At 43.7% G+C, this 15,803-nt stretch overlaps 1 protein-coding gene across 3 annotated transcripts in view; it reads left to right on the plus strand.

The window, feature by feature from the left end:
- LOC102229803 (serine/threonine-protein phosphatase 2B catalytic subunit gamma isoform-like) overlaps window positions 1-13,082 on the plus strand; it is a 32,573-nt gene extending 19,491 nt beyond the window's left edge. Inside the window, exons 4-14 of one of the 3 annotated variants that reach the window (XM_005812590.2) lie at window positions 1,885-1,996; window positions 2,089-2,234; window positions 3,583-3,722; window positions 4,805-4,882; window positions 4,993-5,087; window positions 5,189-5,314; window positions 6,552-6,629; window positions 7,679-7,763; window positions 8,576-8,673; window positions 9,717-9,743; window positions 11,515-13,082. In XM_005812590.2, the coding sequence (XP_005812647.1) occupies window positions 1,885-1,996; window positions 2,089-2,234; window positions 3,583-3,722; window positions 4,805-4,882; window positions 4,993-5,087; window positions 5,189-5,314; window positions 6,552-6,629; window positions 7,679-7,763; window positions 8,576-8,673; window positions 9,717-9,743; window positions 11,515-11,690 (1,161 nt within the window). In that variant the 3' untranslated portion in view covers window positions 11,691-13,082. Of the gene's footprint in view, window positions 1-1,884; window positions 1,997-2,088; window positions 2,235-3,582; window positions 3,723-4,804; window positions 4,883-4,992; window positions 5,088-5,188; window positions 5,315-6,551; window positions 6,630-7,678; window positions 7,764-8,575; window positions 8,674-9,716; window positions 9,744-11,505 lie in introns of all 3 variants that reach the window. The other 2 variants (XM_023338224.1, XM_023338225.1) reach the window with 2 other exon arrangements.
- The last annotated feature ends 2,721 nt before the right edge of the window (window positions 13,083-15,803 follow it).

Genomic DNA, 15,803 nt, shown 5'->3' on the forward strand with positions numbered 1-15,803 from the left:
ACAATTAACTAGTTTAATTGTTAGTTATAGATAAGTTAATTAGATTATATTAGTTAATTATATTAGTTAGATAGTTAAGAACAGAGTTCCTAGAAAAAAGTTCTAATAAGTCAGAAAAATGTCCATCTTGGCAAAGGCAAGACTGTTTTGGTAAATGTTGCCGTGATTTGATTCTCTATAGACTGAGGCAGACTGAAGTGGAGACAGAGAGGCGTGGGTCTTAGTTCTGGCGTGTGGATCGGTCCGATAAGCCTTGAACATTCAGAACTCCAGAGTAGCGTTCAGCAGATGAGCGGAGCGGGGTTTCTTCCATCCCGTCTCTAAGGTCATTGTGTTTGATCTGATGGTGCCTGCTGTCTTATCCTGGTTTGTCGGAGCAGAGAACCGTCTGTGACGTCTGAACCGAACCGATAAGGCCTCACCGGGCTGCGTCCGCCTTCTCTAAAACCACCTGAAAGTCCACGTCCAGCCCGCTGCAGCCTTCCTGCTGTGTCCGCCACCTTTCCCAGCCTGCCAGATTTGACTCAGTGTGAGAACAGATTGAGATGAAGCAGGTGGTTTGAAGCGGTTTGTGTGACGGTTCAGCCCAGCAGCATGTTTGCGTTCTGGCTGCTTTGTTCCGCCGCTGATCAACCCTCCAGTATTTCCAGTTGTTCCAGTTGTCATGTAGACAGGATGTTGATCTCCAGTTGCTCCCGTGGGAGTTTTCTGTAGAGCCTGGCTGCTGATCAATGATCACATCGGCTGAATCCCTGAACCGGTTAATGATTTTGTCCCTCCTGATCCGGTGTTATCCTGGAAACGGTTACAGATGCTTATTAGTGCTGCAGGCCGGTCGGCCCGGTTCGGTCCGGTCCGGTCCGGTCCGGTTTGGTCCGGTCTTCCTGTGCAGTTTGTTGAACTCTGGTTAGACTACAGATCAGATCAGCTGTGTTCTGGTCTGACTGGTACTTTGAAATACTTCTTCAGTTTTCAGGTTACAGTAATGGTTTCCTTTCTTCCAGCTGAGAGAGAATTACATCCCACTATCTCCTTTATTATGGAGATTCAAGAGGGTCAAATATACAGAAGATTATTTGGATTACTGGGAGGAAAAAAAGAATTCTGACTTTATTCTCAAAATTCTGACTTTACTTTCATTTTTCCTTTTTGGTCAAGAGAGTGTTTTTGAGATCTCAGAAGATAAGTCAGAATTGTTTTTTTTCTAATCCTCTTCTGTACAAACTACACAAAATAAATAATCTACGAAATAATTATTCAAATAAATATTCAAATTTAAAAATACCTCAATAATGTATTAAATATTTGTGCCTCAATTAAATGTATTGATTTCATTTTAAAAACTAGATGTAATTATTTCACTATTTCATGTTGCAGGTCATGAATTGATTTAAACTGTCAACTCTGTGGGCTCTTCTGATTGGTTGCAAGACTGCCTGCAGGAGATCCTTCTGGCCCACAGCATCACCATCCATGACGACTTACTTGAAGATACTTACATGAAATTAGTTTGATTTCCATTTGAGATGAAGTATTTCTGAACTTCTGGTCCATTTGCTTCCTTAGGTTTTTTTTATGGATGGTTGTCATTTGGTCTGTTTCTAGTGAAGAGGAGTCCCATGTAGGTCTGATTTCACAGTTAATTGATTACTGAGGTGATTACATGGAGGTGAATGATCAGATGGATCTTCACCGTGGAAACGTCTCTTCAGCTCTGCTGTATTTATTTATTTTTTTAAGACTGAACAGAAAAGGGAAGTTGTCAGAAATCTCCCGCTGGAGCCGCTGGGAACAAAGTGATCCAGGCAGAGTGGGTGCTGAAGCAGAAAGTCAGCAGCTTGTTGTTTTGTTGGACTAACCGTCTCTTCCCGTGTGTGTCTGCAGTGTGTGCTGTACCTGTGGGCTTTGAAGATCAACTACCCCGACACGCTGTTCCTCCTCAGAGGGAACCACGAGTGCCGACATCTCACAGAGTACTTCACCTTCAAGCAGGAGTGTAAGTCCGGCCGCTCGGCTTCCACAGTGAACGGCTGGATTCTCAGAGTGGTAGCGCCGTGTGTTCAGTGTGTGTGTCTGTGTGTCCTCCAGGTAAGATAAAGTACTCTGAGCAGGTGTATGATGCCTGCATGGAGGCGTTCGACTGCCTGCCTCTGGCGGCGCTCCTCAACCAGCAGTTCCTCTGCGTTCATGGAGGCCTGAGCCCTGAAATCACCTGCCTGGACGACATACGAAAGGTGAGAAAAACCTTAACATAATGCTAAAATATAAAACAAACAGGCTTTGGTCATTAACAGCCATGATTTCAAGTCTTGTTGAATGCACATCTGAGGTTTTCTGTGGGACTTCTAATAACCTGACGAGTGTTTGGCGGTTCAGACCTGACCTGCTCTGTAACAGTGGGGACTGAAGGTGCACCAATGAATCTGCCCCAATTTCATTAATTTTGGGAGATTGGTGATTGGCTGATACTTACATGTGAAGCTGATCGTACCTTCCTCTGCAAAGGTCTAAAAATCATCCACTGTCCTCTGTCTGCTGTGAGAGGTTTGACTGACAGACCGACCCACCGGGTCATGTTTGCAATAGTCACCCCACTGCTGCCAACTCAGCTATTTTCTTTCTATATTTAGTGACATTTCTGACAACAAAAAAGAAATTGTATCGGCCAAAATTGAAACCATCAGGTCAGGCTTTTTAAAGATCGGCCAGAAAACTGCAGTCAGAATCTAGTCGGACTTGTGGTGACTTGAAGATGTAAAGTTGATCTCATCAACTTTACATCAGCATAGGTGTGGAATGAGACTTTGTAAAGCCCTACAGACTTGGTTGAGAGTTGCATGTCAAAACCGAGTAAAAGGAGCTGAGCCTGAGAATGGAGCCTGAGGAACTCCATGAGATCTTTTGTTTGCTCAGATTATGTTGGACTAAATCGCACAAAATAGGATTGTTCACAACGTCTGGCTGTTCCTGAAAATTTTTCCTAATTTTCCAGTGAGATCCAGTATTTGTTGACCAAACATTTTGATACTGCAAAGGTAAAACATCATCGTAGTCATCGTAGCATTCAACACTGTTGGCCATTGTTGAGGCCATTAATTCCTCTTCCTGGTCACAGGGAAGACAGTTTTTTTTTTTTGCTTTATTTTTTTGCTATTGCTGCTAAAAACTGCTTTGCAAGATGCTAATTTCCAAACAGCTAACATTGAGTCATGCTGGTGCAATGATGAACGTGACTCACTAGTATGTCTCATGTTTGTTGCAAGCAGTGACTTTTTCTGTCACACAATCAATGGACTGAGTTGTGTGACTCCAGTGGCTCTGCCCTAACCAGCCTGTTGTACAACTGAAGGGGGAACACTACTAATTCAGTTCCACAGTGGCTGAAGGACAACCAGATCAATGTTCTGGGATGGCCAGCAACTAGAAAACTAGTCTTTGTTAGCGAGGCGACCTACAGACCTGACTGAGCTCCAGCGGTTCCGTCAGGAGGAAGGGACCAGAGCTCCTGAAGACAAATATAAGAATTCTGAAGAAGGAAACTAAAACCATCAGTGTTTTGTCTAATTAATGATTTGTGTGCAGCTGGACCGCTTCAAGGAACCCCCTGCATTCGGGCCCATGTGTGACCTGCTGTGGTCAGACCCGGGGGAGGACTACGGCTCGGAAAAGACGCAGGAACACTTCTCCCACAACAGCGTACGAGGCTGCTCTTATTTCTACAGGTACGGCCCTCTGGCAGCCTGACATGCCGTTAATCTGCTCTGATTAAAGCGATCCCAAACAACGGCTTATCTCCAGATAAGTGACGGCTGGTTAAATCCTCCGCCACACAAATATTGGAAACAAATATTAGCATTCTCCTCTCTGTCTTAATATTTGTACTGAATCGGCCATGTTGACACCAAACATGGGTCATAAAGGAGACGGAGCCGCTTCTGCCTCTGCTTTCTATTGGCTCAGAGGCAGAGAACACACAGGATTTGGGGCGGGGGGGTTTGGCTTCAAACTGGAGTCACTTTCAGGATGATAGAAAATAAACCACATGAGCACTAGATGATGATTTCCAATTCACTTCAGACCCCTGATCTCATCTGTTTTTTGTTTTTATGGTTGCAAGCATCAGTAATACAGTTACAGAACCTGTGAGATGGAAGCATGAGTGACGCTGGGCAACATTTGCCTTTTTTGTAAAATCCAGTCTGAGATGTTCGGTAGGATCTACTTCTACTGGGTCTACAGTTTGTGTCAACCAGGGTGACCAATATGGAATTCCTCTTTTGCACTTTGACCTCTCCTCAGGACAGGATTTGATTTGTATCAAGGTACCTGCAAATGTTATTTGCACTTTGAACATTAATTCTGTTCAACTCCTGTCTTTTTGGGAACGTTTTGTGCAGCAATTTCTACTTTTTAGTAAGACCAGGTTATGGCAGAAATAAAGCTTTCACCAAATTTGCACCTTTGAAAACGGTGTGGCAAAATCAGAAATGTTATGCCACATCTATCACAAAAAAGGTCAGTGACGAGTGGATTTGCATTAGTAGTTGTGATCTCAACATTGCAGCTTCCTGCAGGGACTGCTAACTGCATGCAGTGTGCTGTGTGTCCTCAGAGGCCTGCAGTGGTGGAAGTGGGTTAGAAGCCCCCTCCCTTGGCCCCCCTAAAGCCTCAACCTTATTAAATCCCTAATTTTAGTACGGCTACCGTCTCTGGTAATCATCTAGTTAAAGCAGCCATCTTTACTGTCATGGCAACCGAGTTGGAGTGGAGGCGAGGCAGCAGTAACCCCATGTTGTTTGTGCAGTTACCCGGCGGTCTGCGACTTCCTGATGAACAACAACCTGCTGTCTGTCATACGGGCTCATGAAGCTCAGGATGCAGGGTGAGTCTGGGTGACCTGTGGAGTGGGTCCATATTCTGACTGCTTGTGTTCATCCTGAAATGTCCTGTCCTGATGTCCCGGGGACGTCCCTTCCTGTCTCTGTCCTGCAGGTATCGAATGTACAGGAAAAGTCAGACAACAGGCTTCCCGTCTTTAATTACAATTTTCTCCGCTCCCAACTACCTAGATGTGTACAATAATAAAGGTAGGAGAAGCGCACGCCGGAAACCATGGATACGGGCTGGAGACCTTGGGTCCCTAGCAACAGAACGTGGAGATGTTGACGTGTTTGTGTTTTGTCCTCAGCTGCGGTGCTGAAATATGAGAACAATGTGATGAATATCCGGCAGTTTAACTGCTCCCCCCACCCCTACTGGCTGCCCAACTTCATGGACGTCTTCACCTGGTCCCTGCCCTTTGTTGGGGAGAAAGGTCAGCCTGCCGACCTCTGCCACACACACACACACACACACACACACACACACACACACACACAAACAGATTGAGACCAAAACCTGTTAGAAAAGGTACAGACAACCAGAGCTGGCCCTGATATTCTTCTGAGCAGAGGGACACAGAGGGACCTGGTTCCTCGACCCAGCTGTTCATCTGACTGAGGCAGCGGGTAAAAAGAAAAGAGAAAAAATTTGTCTTTTTTTTTTTATCCTATCCATGAAGTCTTAAAGGAGCAGTGTTATGTAAAATTGACTTTTTAGAGCTCTACATCATGTTATATCATGAGTGTTGCCTTGATTCGTTCGTTCATGTTTGAGAAATTCTTTAATCTCCATGGCAACCATTCAGCTGTGCTGAACACCTGGGTGGACATTAGCCCCGCCTTCCAGGATGAAGCTCCTCCTCTGAGCTGCAGCTTCCGCCTCACAGAGCGACTCCCTCACTCAGCTCCTTCAGACTAGCCAGCAGTAATTAGCAAAGACCTGGTGGAGTTGAGCATCAGCTGAGCTCATTATAGGAACACTGCTAAAAATGTTGTAGTGTTAATAGAGGACAGATGTTTTGATGACTTCCTGAAAGAGCAGGAGTTTTTAAAGAGACAGAAACCCAATTTGAAGACGTTATATTATGAAGTCACACTTCATTTAAGTCATATTTGACATGGATAGATTTTTTATAACAACTAATGTTAATAAAGTTACTTGATTTTGACATAAAGTGGCATTATGTGCCTGGAAAACACACAATGCAGCCCATATGCAATCACTTAAATTGTTTGTTGAAGTTTATTATTTTAGAAGCACCTAAAATTATTTAACCCTTTCTGTAAGTTATGTTTCATTCCCAAAATATATCAACTGAAAACCTGATGAGAATAATTGAGAGGTTTGAGCTTTAATTAGACTCATTTACATATGTCCCATTCAAATGAAATCAATTCATCATGTTAGCATCCTTTTGGTTTTCACAGTCTGTTCTCTGAACTTTTAGGTCAGTCTTCTTAGTGGCCATGATGAGTCCAGGTATTCCTGGCTGCATCAGGCCTGGTGCCTCAGGTTTGACCCCAACCTGTTCTAAAAGCATCAAGGTTCTTCTCCACCCACTTTATTCCTCATTAGTCTTGACGTCAGGCGTCGGCTTCCCTGACCACGTTTCCATTCTGTGCTGCTGTAGTTTTAACCACACACTGCCACCTGCTGGTGTGTTTTCACAGTGACGGAGATGCTGGTGAACGTGCTGAACATCTGCTCCGACGACGAGCTGATGTCCGAAGGGGACGACACGTGTGAGGGTAAGAGTTTTTCCTCAGCGTCTGCTGCAGCTCACATCCTCAGCTGGAGAGGTGATGGCTGACAGGAAGTGTCGTCACGTCCAGCTGTCGCTAACAGAAGCTAACCCTGAACCTGCAGCTCACTGAGCTGAGAAGATCTGGGTCTTTTACACACTGGTGCAAACACACCCCAGTGTGTTTGTGTGCATGAAGGGACATGTCGGCCTGCGTGTGTGTGTGTGTAAGGCCTGGCATGCTGCCATGCTGACACACAGCAGGCGTTTAACACTGAATTTGATTAATCAAATATAGCGAGGCCAGATGAGGAAGTGAAACCCTGGAGGAAGTGGAGCCGTTCAACTTCTCTTCCAGCTGCGGAACAACTCAGGCTGCTGCTGCCACCGCCGGCGCTCACACCACCTCAACGCTCTTAGACGTTTATGAATAATTAATAACAAACTGGATGATGTAGTAAAATGATTGTTGGTGCTGTGTGTGAAGCTAGCAACACTCTGATCAGCGGGATTTCTTAATCTCGCTGGACGGGACATCAAGGAACGAAAGTGTTCGCGGTCGCTAGGGAAACGGCCTCAGCAGCTTCAGAAGGACTTTGGTTGATGTAACGGGCCCCGCCCACTTTGCAGTTGGCACTCTGCCCAATGAGGAAAGGCCTTTCGGGTCTCCATGGCAAGATGAGCTGTACACCGTTAAACGAAGCTGGAGATGGACACAACCTCAGACTGACCTCTGACCTCTCAGTCAGCTTCCCAACGCATTAACAGCAAGGCGGCCTTTTATTTTCATACTTGTGTTTTAAAGGTTTCATGGTTTAAAGGAATATTATTTAACTGGAATAAAATGATTTAGTTTCACTTTACCACATTTTCTGTTGATGGTCATTAAATGTTGACTGTTCAGAGCAGGATAATTAGAATTTTATCAATAATTTGCTAATTATTTAGTTTTGTGAGCAGAGATGGTCAGAGGATGTAGGTAGGTGTGTGTGTGTGTGTGTGTGTGTGTGTGTGTGTGTGTGTGTGAACTCATCTTGTTGCTCTCCCTATGTTCAGGTGGAGCTCCTGCTGCCAGGAAGGAGGTGATCAGGAACAAGATCCGCGCCATTGGAAAGATGGCGCGCGTCTTCTCTGTGCTCAGGTGGGCCCCCAGTCTTCCATGGGCCCCCAGTCTTCCATGGGCCCCTCGTCATACTGGAGGGAGATCAGAGTCATGCTGTTGGCATCGTTCATGTCCAGCGGATGTTGTTTGGACATAGCTGTCTCTCTCTCTCTCCTCCACTTTCCTGCAGAGATAATGACTTTTAACTTGTCCTCCATTAACTCTGAGGAAGTGTGTCACTCTGCTTCTCATGACCCAGTTCAGTTCAGAATGAACACATGAATAACTCACAGCAGTGCAGATCATCCATGAAGTGAGTTTTCCAAACGATGCCTGAGATAATCAAATTGCTGAAAACATCTGATCTGTTCAGAGATGGATCTGAATGGATGTGAAGGAGAACAGACTGCACTGCTGCCCTCTACTGCCCCCTGGTGGCTGTAGGCCTTACTAACCCTGTCCAGTTAGCACTGTATTTTATTTCAGAGCATGAGAGTAAAGGGGCTGAATGGAAGAGTCAGCTGTGGGTTGAATTGTTTTGGGCTCCTGATTTAAAAAGAAAACTCAAAAGTAAATCTTTCAAGTCTCCACACTAATTCTTGGTTTTCTTCAAGTCTGGACTTTGACTAGGTCATCCTAACTCATAAACACACATGGTCACTCAGATTGTTTTGAAGACTATTGTGGAGAATCTCCATTAGCGCCTTGCTAATGAATACTTTAGCAAGGCGCTGTAGCCCCTCCTACAGAACCAGGTCATCTGGGGTCATTCCGGGGGTCATGTGGGGTCATCCGGGTGGGTCTGAATCAGACCCAGCTGTCAGTCAGTCAGACGTGTGTTTCTGTTCCAGAGAGGAGAATGAGAGCGTGCTGCAGCTGAAGGGACTGACTCCCACCGGGACGCTGCCGCTGGGCGTTCTGTCTGGAGGCCGGCGCACTCTGCAGAGCGGTGAGCCTCCCAGCACACACACACACACACACACACACACACACACACAATCATGAGAGTTAGCTACCACTAACTGCCCCTGTGCCTGTACTCACACCCTGAGACTAACTCAAGCCCCCATGCCCCCCCACCCTCCCCATCTACACACTGATTATAGACATGGGGGTCGTCTGTCCTGCCGTCCTGAAGAGACAAACATCTGATCTAAAGCTGATTACTAGAATATGATTATTCTAGTAATGGATTGATTATTCTGATGATTAATGAGTTAAGATGATTAATCGATCAATCGGAGAACAAACAATGAAAACAAATGAATTTCATTTAATCATTTCAGCTTTTTTCTGTACAATGTTGGAAATGCATTAAAAGATACAAATAAACAAATTATTAAATGAGAAAATCAACATTTTCTTGCCTAAAATGCATAAAGGACTGAACTTTAGTGAACTCTCCATCATTTGTAGCAAAGCTAAAAGAATCGACATGTGGAAAGTTCAGGGCTTTCTGCTGGACTGAACATCAAATTCAACAATAATTATAATATATAAAAGAATAATACAGTGTAGGATTGATGAAGTGTAGGTTATTATATTAAGTGATTAATAACTGGACAGCAGAAGGTGCAGTTTGAACCAAGTGAAGCTAAAACTTCCACTATTTACAGACAAAGAAGTTTTCATGATTATTATAAATGCAGTGTTTCTATTTTTTATACAGTTTTTGCTAAATTACTGCAAAGTGTCATTTGCAGCGTACTCCAGTTAGTAATGAATCAGCTGATGATTATTTCTATAGTTGATCAAACGGATTGTTTTAGCCGTAGTGTTGAGCACTGAGTGCTAATAGATGCTAATAGAGTGGTTGTGCTCCGTTCCCATGGAGCCGTGCTGAGGATGGGGGCGGGGCTTTGTGTGATGTTCAGCTCCATGTTAACAGAACTGATGGATTGCATTGATAAAGTGTCTGACTGAATGCATTGATAACGTTCCCACTCTCTCTCTGTTGTTTTGGGCATGGCACTTCTACTCACGCTTACACAGCCACCGTAGAGGCAGAGGAGGCACGAGGTATGCTACCCTTTCTGTCCGTCCGTCTGTCTGTCTGTCTGTCTGTCTGTCTGTCTGTCTGTCTGTGTCCAACTCTGTCTCTGTGGAACTCTGCCTGTGCTTCTGGAAGCTTCTCTGTCCAGACAGGAAACCTTATAGAGCACCAGCAGAACCGAGTCTAGAACCTCCACAACGTTAAAGACACACAGAGCAGAAGCAGATCTAGTTCAGAATCTGAACTCCTCTGAGCCGGACCGGACCAAACCGGACCGGACCATCCAGAGATGAACTCTGAGCCTTCATCTGTTTATCTGACTGAACCCACTCCAGAACCTTTGTTGCAAGGAAATTTGCAGAGATAGAAGCTTGGACTTTAACTGGGCCGTTAAGGTTCATTGTCCTGTTGACGACCCAAATGCAGCCACATCTCAGCTGGGTGTCCTGCTGCTGTCATCGTTCATGACATCACTTATCATTTATCATGGTACATATATTATAAGATTTTTGATTTTCTCCCCAAAAAGCCCATATTGTTGGAATTGTTTGTTTTGCTATTTTCACCATTGAAAGTGACAATAAATGAGAAAATATGATACAGTAGAGTTACAGTGTGCAGCCTGGTGGTACAAGTGAACTTGTTGTGTTTGTTTGTGGAGCTCTGATTGCTGCGCCGTGCAGCACAGCTTAAACTTACCTAAGAAAGAAGAAATATTTCTCATCGCTTTTATCATTATCACAATAGAACCAGATATTGATAAATCAGAGCTGATATTCCACAGAAGCAGGACCTGGTTGCTCCATCTCCTTTGCTTTTGCCACTTCTCTTTACATCTCTGTGTGGTCAGAGTCTGAGAGAGTCGGGATCTGATCCCGCATCATGTTCCCTGGAACGCCGTAATTCTTGTAAACTCTGCCTGCGTCCTCGTTTTGGACCGGAAGTTCATCCAGTTGTTTCCTGATAGATGGAGGAGCTGATTGACCGTCTCTCTCTCTGCATCCATGAAGCCTCATTTGCAGAGTTCATGTGTTGCTGAGCTTTTGAGATGCTAATCAGCTGCTCCCAGCTGTAGAAACAATCGCGTGTTGGCATGGTTACACGTCCCTACTGTCCAAAAGTGAGAGCAAAAATCCATCCATCCAGCTGCTGGGTGTCCGTAACCAGGGGGTAGGATTGTCAGAGCCATCGCAGCAGAGCTGCTCCAACATGCTGCCGTGTCAGTGGTCACTGTGGGCTCAGAGAACAGAGCTGAGGTTTCACTGATGGAAGAGGACAGTGAAGCTTCCAGATGCTGCAGCAGGTTCTAACAGCACAGAGGAGCTGAATGTAAAGTTCCTGTTTAATGAAACTGACTCTCATTTCCTCCATGCTGTCTTTCTCTGCTCATGAAGTAAGTTTGTCTTTTGGTCACTTTAAAGCAGTTTGTTGATGTTGATGGGCAGCAGACGTCTGAACAACGTCTGTTTCTGGAACAGCAGCAGTATTATGGGATGTGCTGTAGCTACAGCACTAACAGTAACTGGAGAAACAAAATCACAAAAGTCTTTAATGTTTTCTGTAGCATTTTTTTCCAAACGTTCATTTTTACGTGTTATGCTGATAAAGTTCAGCTTAGTGATTAATCACAGATAGAGACAGCTGTCTGGTGCTGACCTTTGACCTGTCAGCTCAGACCTTCCTAACATGGCTGCTGCTGATCTCAGACTGGTTCTGACTCTGCTGCCGGTACTGTGTCTGGTTCTGGTTCTGGTTCTGGTTCTCTAACAGACTGCTCCCTCCCTGCAGCCATCCAAGGCTTCAACCCTCAGCATAAGATCCAGAGCTTTGAGGAGGCTCGGGGTCTGGACCTGATCAACGAGCGGATGCCCCCCCGCCGCGACAGCAAGCAGAACGAGGGCCCCCCGTCCTTCAACAACCTGCCGGCCGGCACCGGGCCCCCCGACAAGAACGGCACCAACGCTCAGGCCTAGCTCCCTCCGGCCTCTCTTCCTCTCCTCGTTTGTCCCTCCCTGCTTCCTGTCCCTGGGCCTCCAACCTGCTGGGGGGAGAGGAGGAGGGGGGCAGCGAGGCGGTCCAGTCTGAGTGCTTATTTATTTTCTCATAGAGTAAATATCATAGTATGAGACTGAACCGAGGAAATCTCAAAGCGACCAGGACTGGATGCTTGCTGGTACTCCACACCACACCTCCGTGCCAGCCGTCTTTCTTTCTGTTTTTTTGTTTTGTTTTTTTTTACCATTGGGGGAGGGGGGGTGCTGCTCATTCAAATGCTGTGTTTGTCCTCACACACACACACACACACACACACACACACCCGCCCGCACGCACACATCCATCGTTTTCTTATGCCAACAATAGTGTGACTGAGCTCTGTGGAGCAAGTATTGACATTTATACTGTATATGGATATTTTAACTGTTCCTGCTTTTCAATGTGACGGTTTTTCTTTTCGGTTTCTTTTGTACAGCACAGAGATGTGGGAGCTAAAGGGTCATTCCGCTACGTTCTGACTCAGAAAGACCTGCTGTGGTCTGCAGGAAGTCTGGCAGTGAGATCTGATTACTAAAACTCATCATTGGAAATAAATTGGTGTTTTTATTTGTGGAAAAAGGAAACGGTGAAATTGTGATGAAATGAATAAATCATCACTTTTTGTCGTGACGACATCGGGTCTTCCTGCAGTCCATTCCACCTTCCATCTCATTTCTGATTTCAAAATAAAGGTGGAACTTTTTAAGGATGTTGATGGAATTTGAGGTTTAATAGGAGAGAATTATTCTAAAGAAGAACTTTTTAAACATTAAACATTTTAAAAATGTAATTTAAAGCTATTAAATATTCAAGTGGGTTTACAATCTTGTAATAGCCAAAAATGTCTTGAAATTGACGTTATACAGTAAAAATGTCAAGGAAAAGCCTTTAATAAATTCAGGACATTTCTATAAATCTTATTTTAGGAAGCTGTATATTCAACCAGATAGTAAAAAGTTTTATTAATCTCTGAGGCTGAATAATCTAACAGTAAACAGAACAAAACAACTTGAATCCTAACATGAGGAGTTCAGGGTTTCCTGTTAAATGTCATTTGCTCGTATGTGGATGAAAACCAAAGTTTTAAACCAAACCGATCTGAAAACGACGATCCGGTCCCAGTTGGTGTGAAGTGTAGCTGGACAGGCTGTGGAGGGATTCTGGAGGGGGGGGGCTGGGGGGGTCTGAGCCACGCCTCACCTCTCTGAGCATCTCACAGATTGTTTCTTTTTTCTTTACAGATAAATTTAAATTTTTTTTTGTTCATGTACTGCAAGGCCTCTCATTTATGTAGACGTTTCACTCCATTCAATAAAAAAACTGAAAAAATCCTTCTCGTGTGTGTGAAGCCTCTGTTTCCACCTGCCGACCCTCGTGTCTCCTAGCAACACGGAGCCTCTGCACCGCAGCTGGCGGAAGGTCACCATGGTGAAACCTTGAACAGTGCGGGGGCGTTTCAATGCTCCACAGCCTGATCACCGTCTGGAAACCGTGGTAACCACACACACATTGGGAACATCAGACCTGTGTGTGTTTGTGCAGGGATCAGAAAGCACATTCAGAACGAGGGGCCCCTCCTTCAACGTTCAGAGCGGTTACTACAGGATAGAACCTAACAGGTTCTAAACTACATGTGTCAAACTTGAGGCTCGCAGGCCAGCAGCGGGCCGCTATAAACTACGTATGTGGCCATCTGGACTCGAGACGGACTTAAACCTTCAAGTTAACTTGTGCTCTTAAATATAATTTTATCAGTCAAATCAAAGTAGTTTTTATCTGTGTACATTCCAACTTATATCAATGTTAAATATTTAATTTCACAGACTCATGGAATGCAGAGACAGCTGCTGCTTTATATTTTAACAGTTTGATTTCTTGTTTTATCGATACGTTCGGCCACAACCTGAGGACACGTCTGATTGACATCTGTTTTCTAGGCTGTCCGGAAAACCAGCTCTAGCAGGATGGAACGTTGAGGCAGCAGAGAGATGTGAATCCAAAGACCACATTAAATAATGTAAAATTATGCAGTTATAGTTTTGTTTTTTCTTTTAAGTTTGGATCACTACGGCTTATAACTAATGGAAACCCAGACTTTATAATATTAGAAATGACAACATTGCATAAAGATCTTTAAAACACAAATGATGTGGTCTATGCAGTCAGGTAAGGTTGACGGTTGTCCCACAGCTAAGAACCTGTCGATGTTCTGTTGAGAACGTTCTGCACTGTAAAAAAAGACGTCCAAAATAAACATGCTCTGTAGAAATATAAAACGAGCCAGAAAATGTTGAAGCTTTGAACATGTGATGGGACTTGTGAAGAAGTCCCATCACATGGGATGATCTGAGTTCAGCTAATGACCGGACACAGAGAATTAAAGAAAGGATACCAAAAACGAGTTTGAGTTCAACAGATTTATTCGAGTCATATGACACAAACTGAGCACAGTGTCCTTTACTGGTACCAGTGACACCCTAGTGAGCAAAAAACGCCCCTTTAATGTGCTGAATATTAACATCAGTGCTCATTAAAGGACTATAGTCTCCAACAAAAAGGTTCACAGTAAAAACACAATCTATAAATTAAGCTGCCTGAAATAAATTCACAATCGGCTACTGAACGAGGTGAAGACTCCTTCAGTCGGCCGTCATTCAAGTTATAGTGCAGGAAGCTGTCAGAGTTGGATCAGGAAGAGACTGGACTGGTACCATGAAGCTGCTTCCAGTTTCATGTGAGTTCAAACAGGCAGAATGGCTTCTTTAAATCTTAGATTGCTCTCTTTTGGATTGCCTGTGAACTACAACGTGGCAGAGAAAGTCTTAATATTACAACTAAACTGCAAGTAGATTTCCACCCAATCCCTATTCCCTCTCAAACTGTGACTCAGTTCAGTTCCATCTTTCAGTTCTGACCTTAGCTTGGATGAAGAGCGACACTGTCCTGGTGAGCTAATGTGTTAGCTAAAAAAAATGAAAAAAAGAAAGCATGTAGGAAAGGTTGCTGAAGGATAACTGAACATGGTCTGTGACCTTGAGTGATTCCTTGTCTGTGAAACTTTTCTTCCACTTCCAACATTCACTTTAGGGCAACAAAATGTTTGAGAAACAATAAAAGAAGGTTCCTCTTTTATTGTTTCTCAAACATTTTATTTTATTACTTTACTCGCAAAACATTCGGGGACATCTGCTCAAGGTCGTAGCCAACTTTTTAACAACCCTTCCTGAAAATGTTCTCCTAACCTTCTTACCTTGCATTATGTTTTTATTATTTTTATTCAGAGAAAAAAAAAATCTTCCTTTTCTAAAGTTGAGTCCTTAATAGTTTTAGCAGGTTAGCTTGTTTTAATGTGTCGATGTTTGGGATTAGGCTGACTACAGAATATTGTCTTTAGCTTTAGGGTCATGCATTTAACACTGCTACCACCACTACTACTACAACTACTATTAATAATAATAATAATAATAATAATACAATTAAGGTCAAATTAAAGCATACCTATACTAATTGAAGTACCGGTCAGAGTGGCCCACTGATGTTCTGAATGTTACTAACAGAAAACACTCTGTATCCTAATAGAAACACAGTAGTCCAATCAATTTTGGTCATTTCTAACTGTATGATAAAACTCTGCAAGTTTCTCCTTGTATCTATGTGCATCAGGCTTCATCTCAATATTATTGACTTCAATTCAGAAGCTGTGTTAAAGAAAGAAGCAGGGCTGGGTGAGGTCCTCCCAGGTTAAAGCAGCTGGCTCAGTGAACCCCACCAGAGCAGGAATCTCTCAAAAGCATCTATAAGTTAAAGAAGCTCACTAGCAAAAACTAAACTTTTAGATCTTAGGATTTTTAGTAATTCACCAGAAGCTCATTATTAGTTAGTTTTCTTTACAAGTAAATGCATTAACATGTTTGTTTTGCTTTTTTTCCTGTTTTTTAAAGTGTCAGAAAGACACTAACACCTGACAATATATGGTACTGAAAGCGATTAGAATATTGTGAAAATATTTCAATATCAATAAATAAATGGAGTGGTTCCTGTGGTTCTGATTT

This window comes from Xiphophorus maculatus, chromosome 8 (assembly GCF_002775205.1).
Source record: "Xiphophorus maculatus strain JP 163 A chromosome 8, X_maculatus-5.0-male, whole genome shotgun sequence".
NCBI classification, from domain to species: Eukaryota; Metazoa; Chordata; class Actinopteri; order Cyprinodontiformes; family Poeciliidae; genus Xiphophorus; species Xiphophorus maculatus.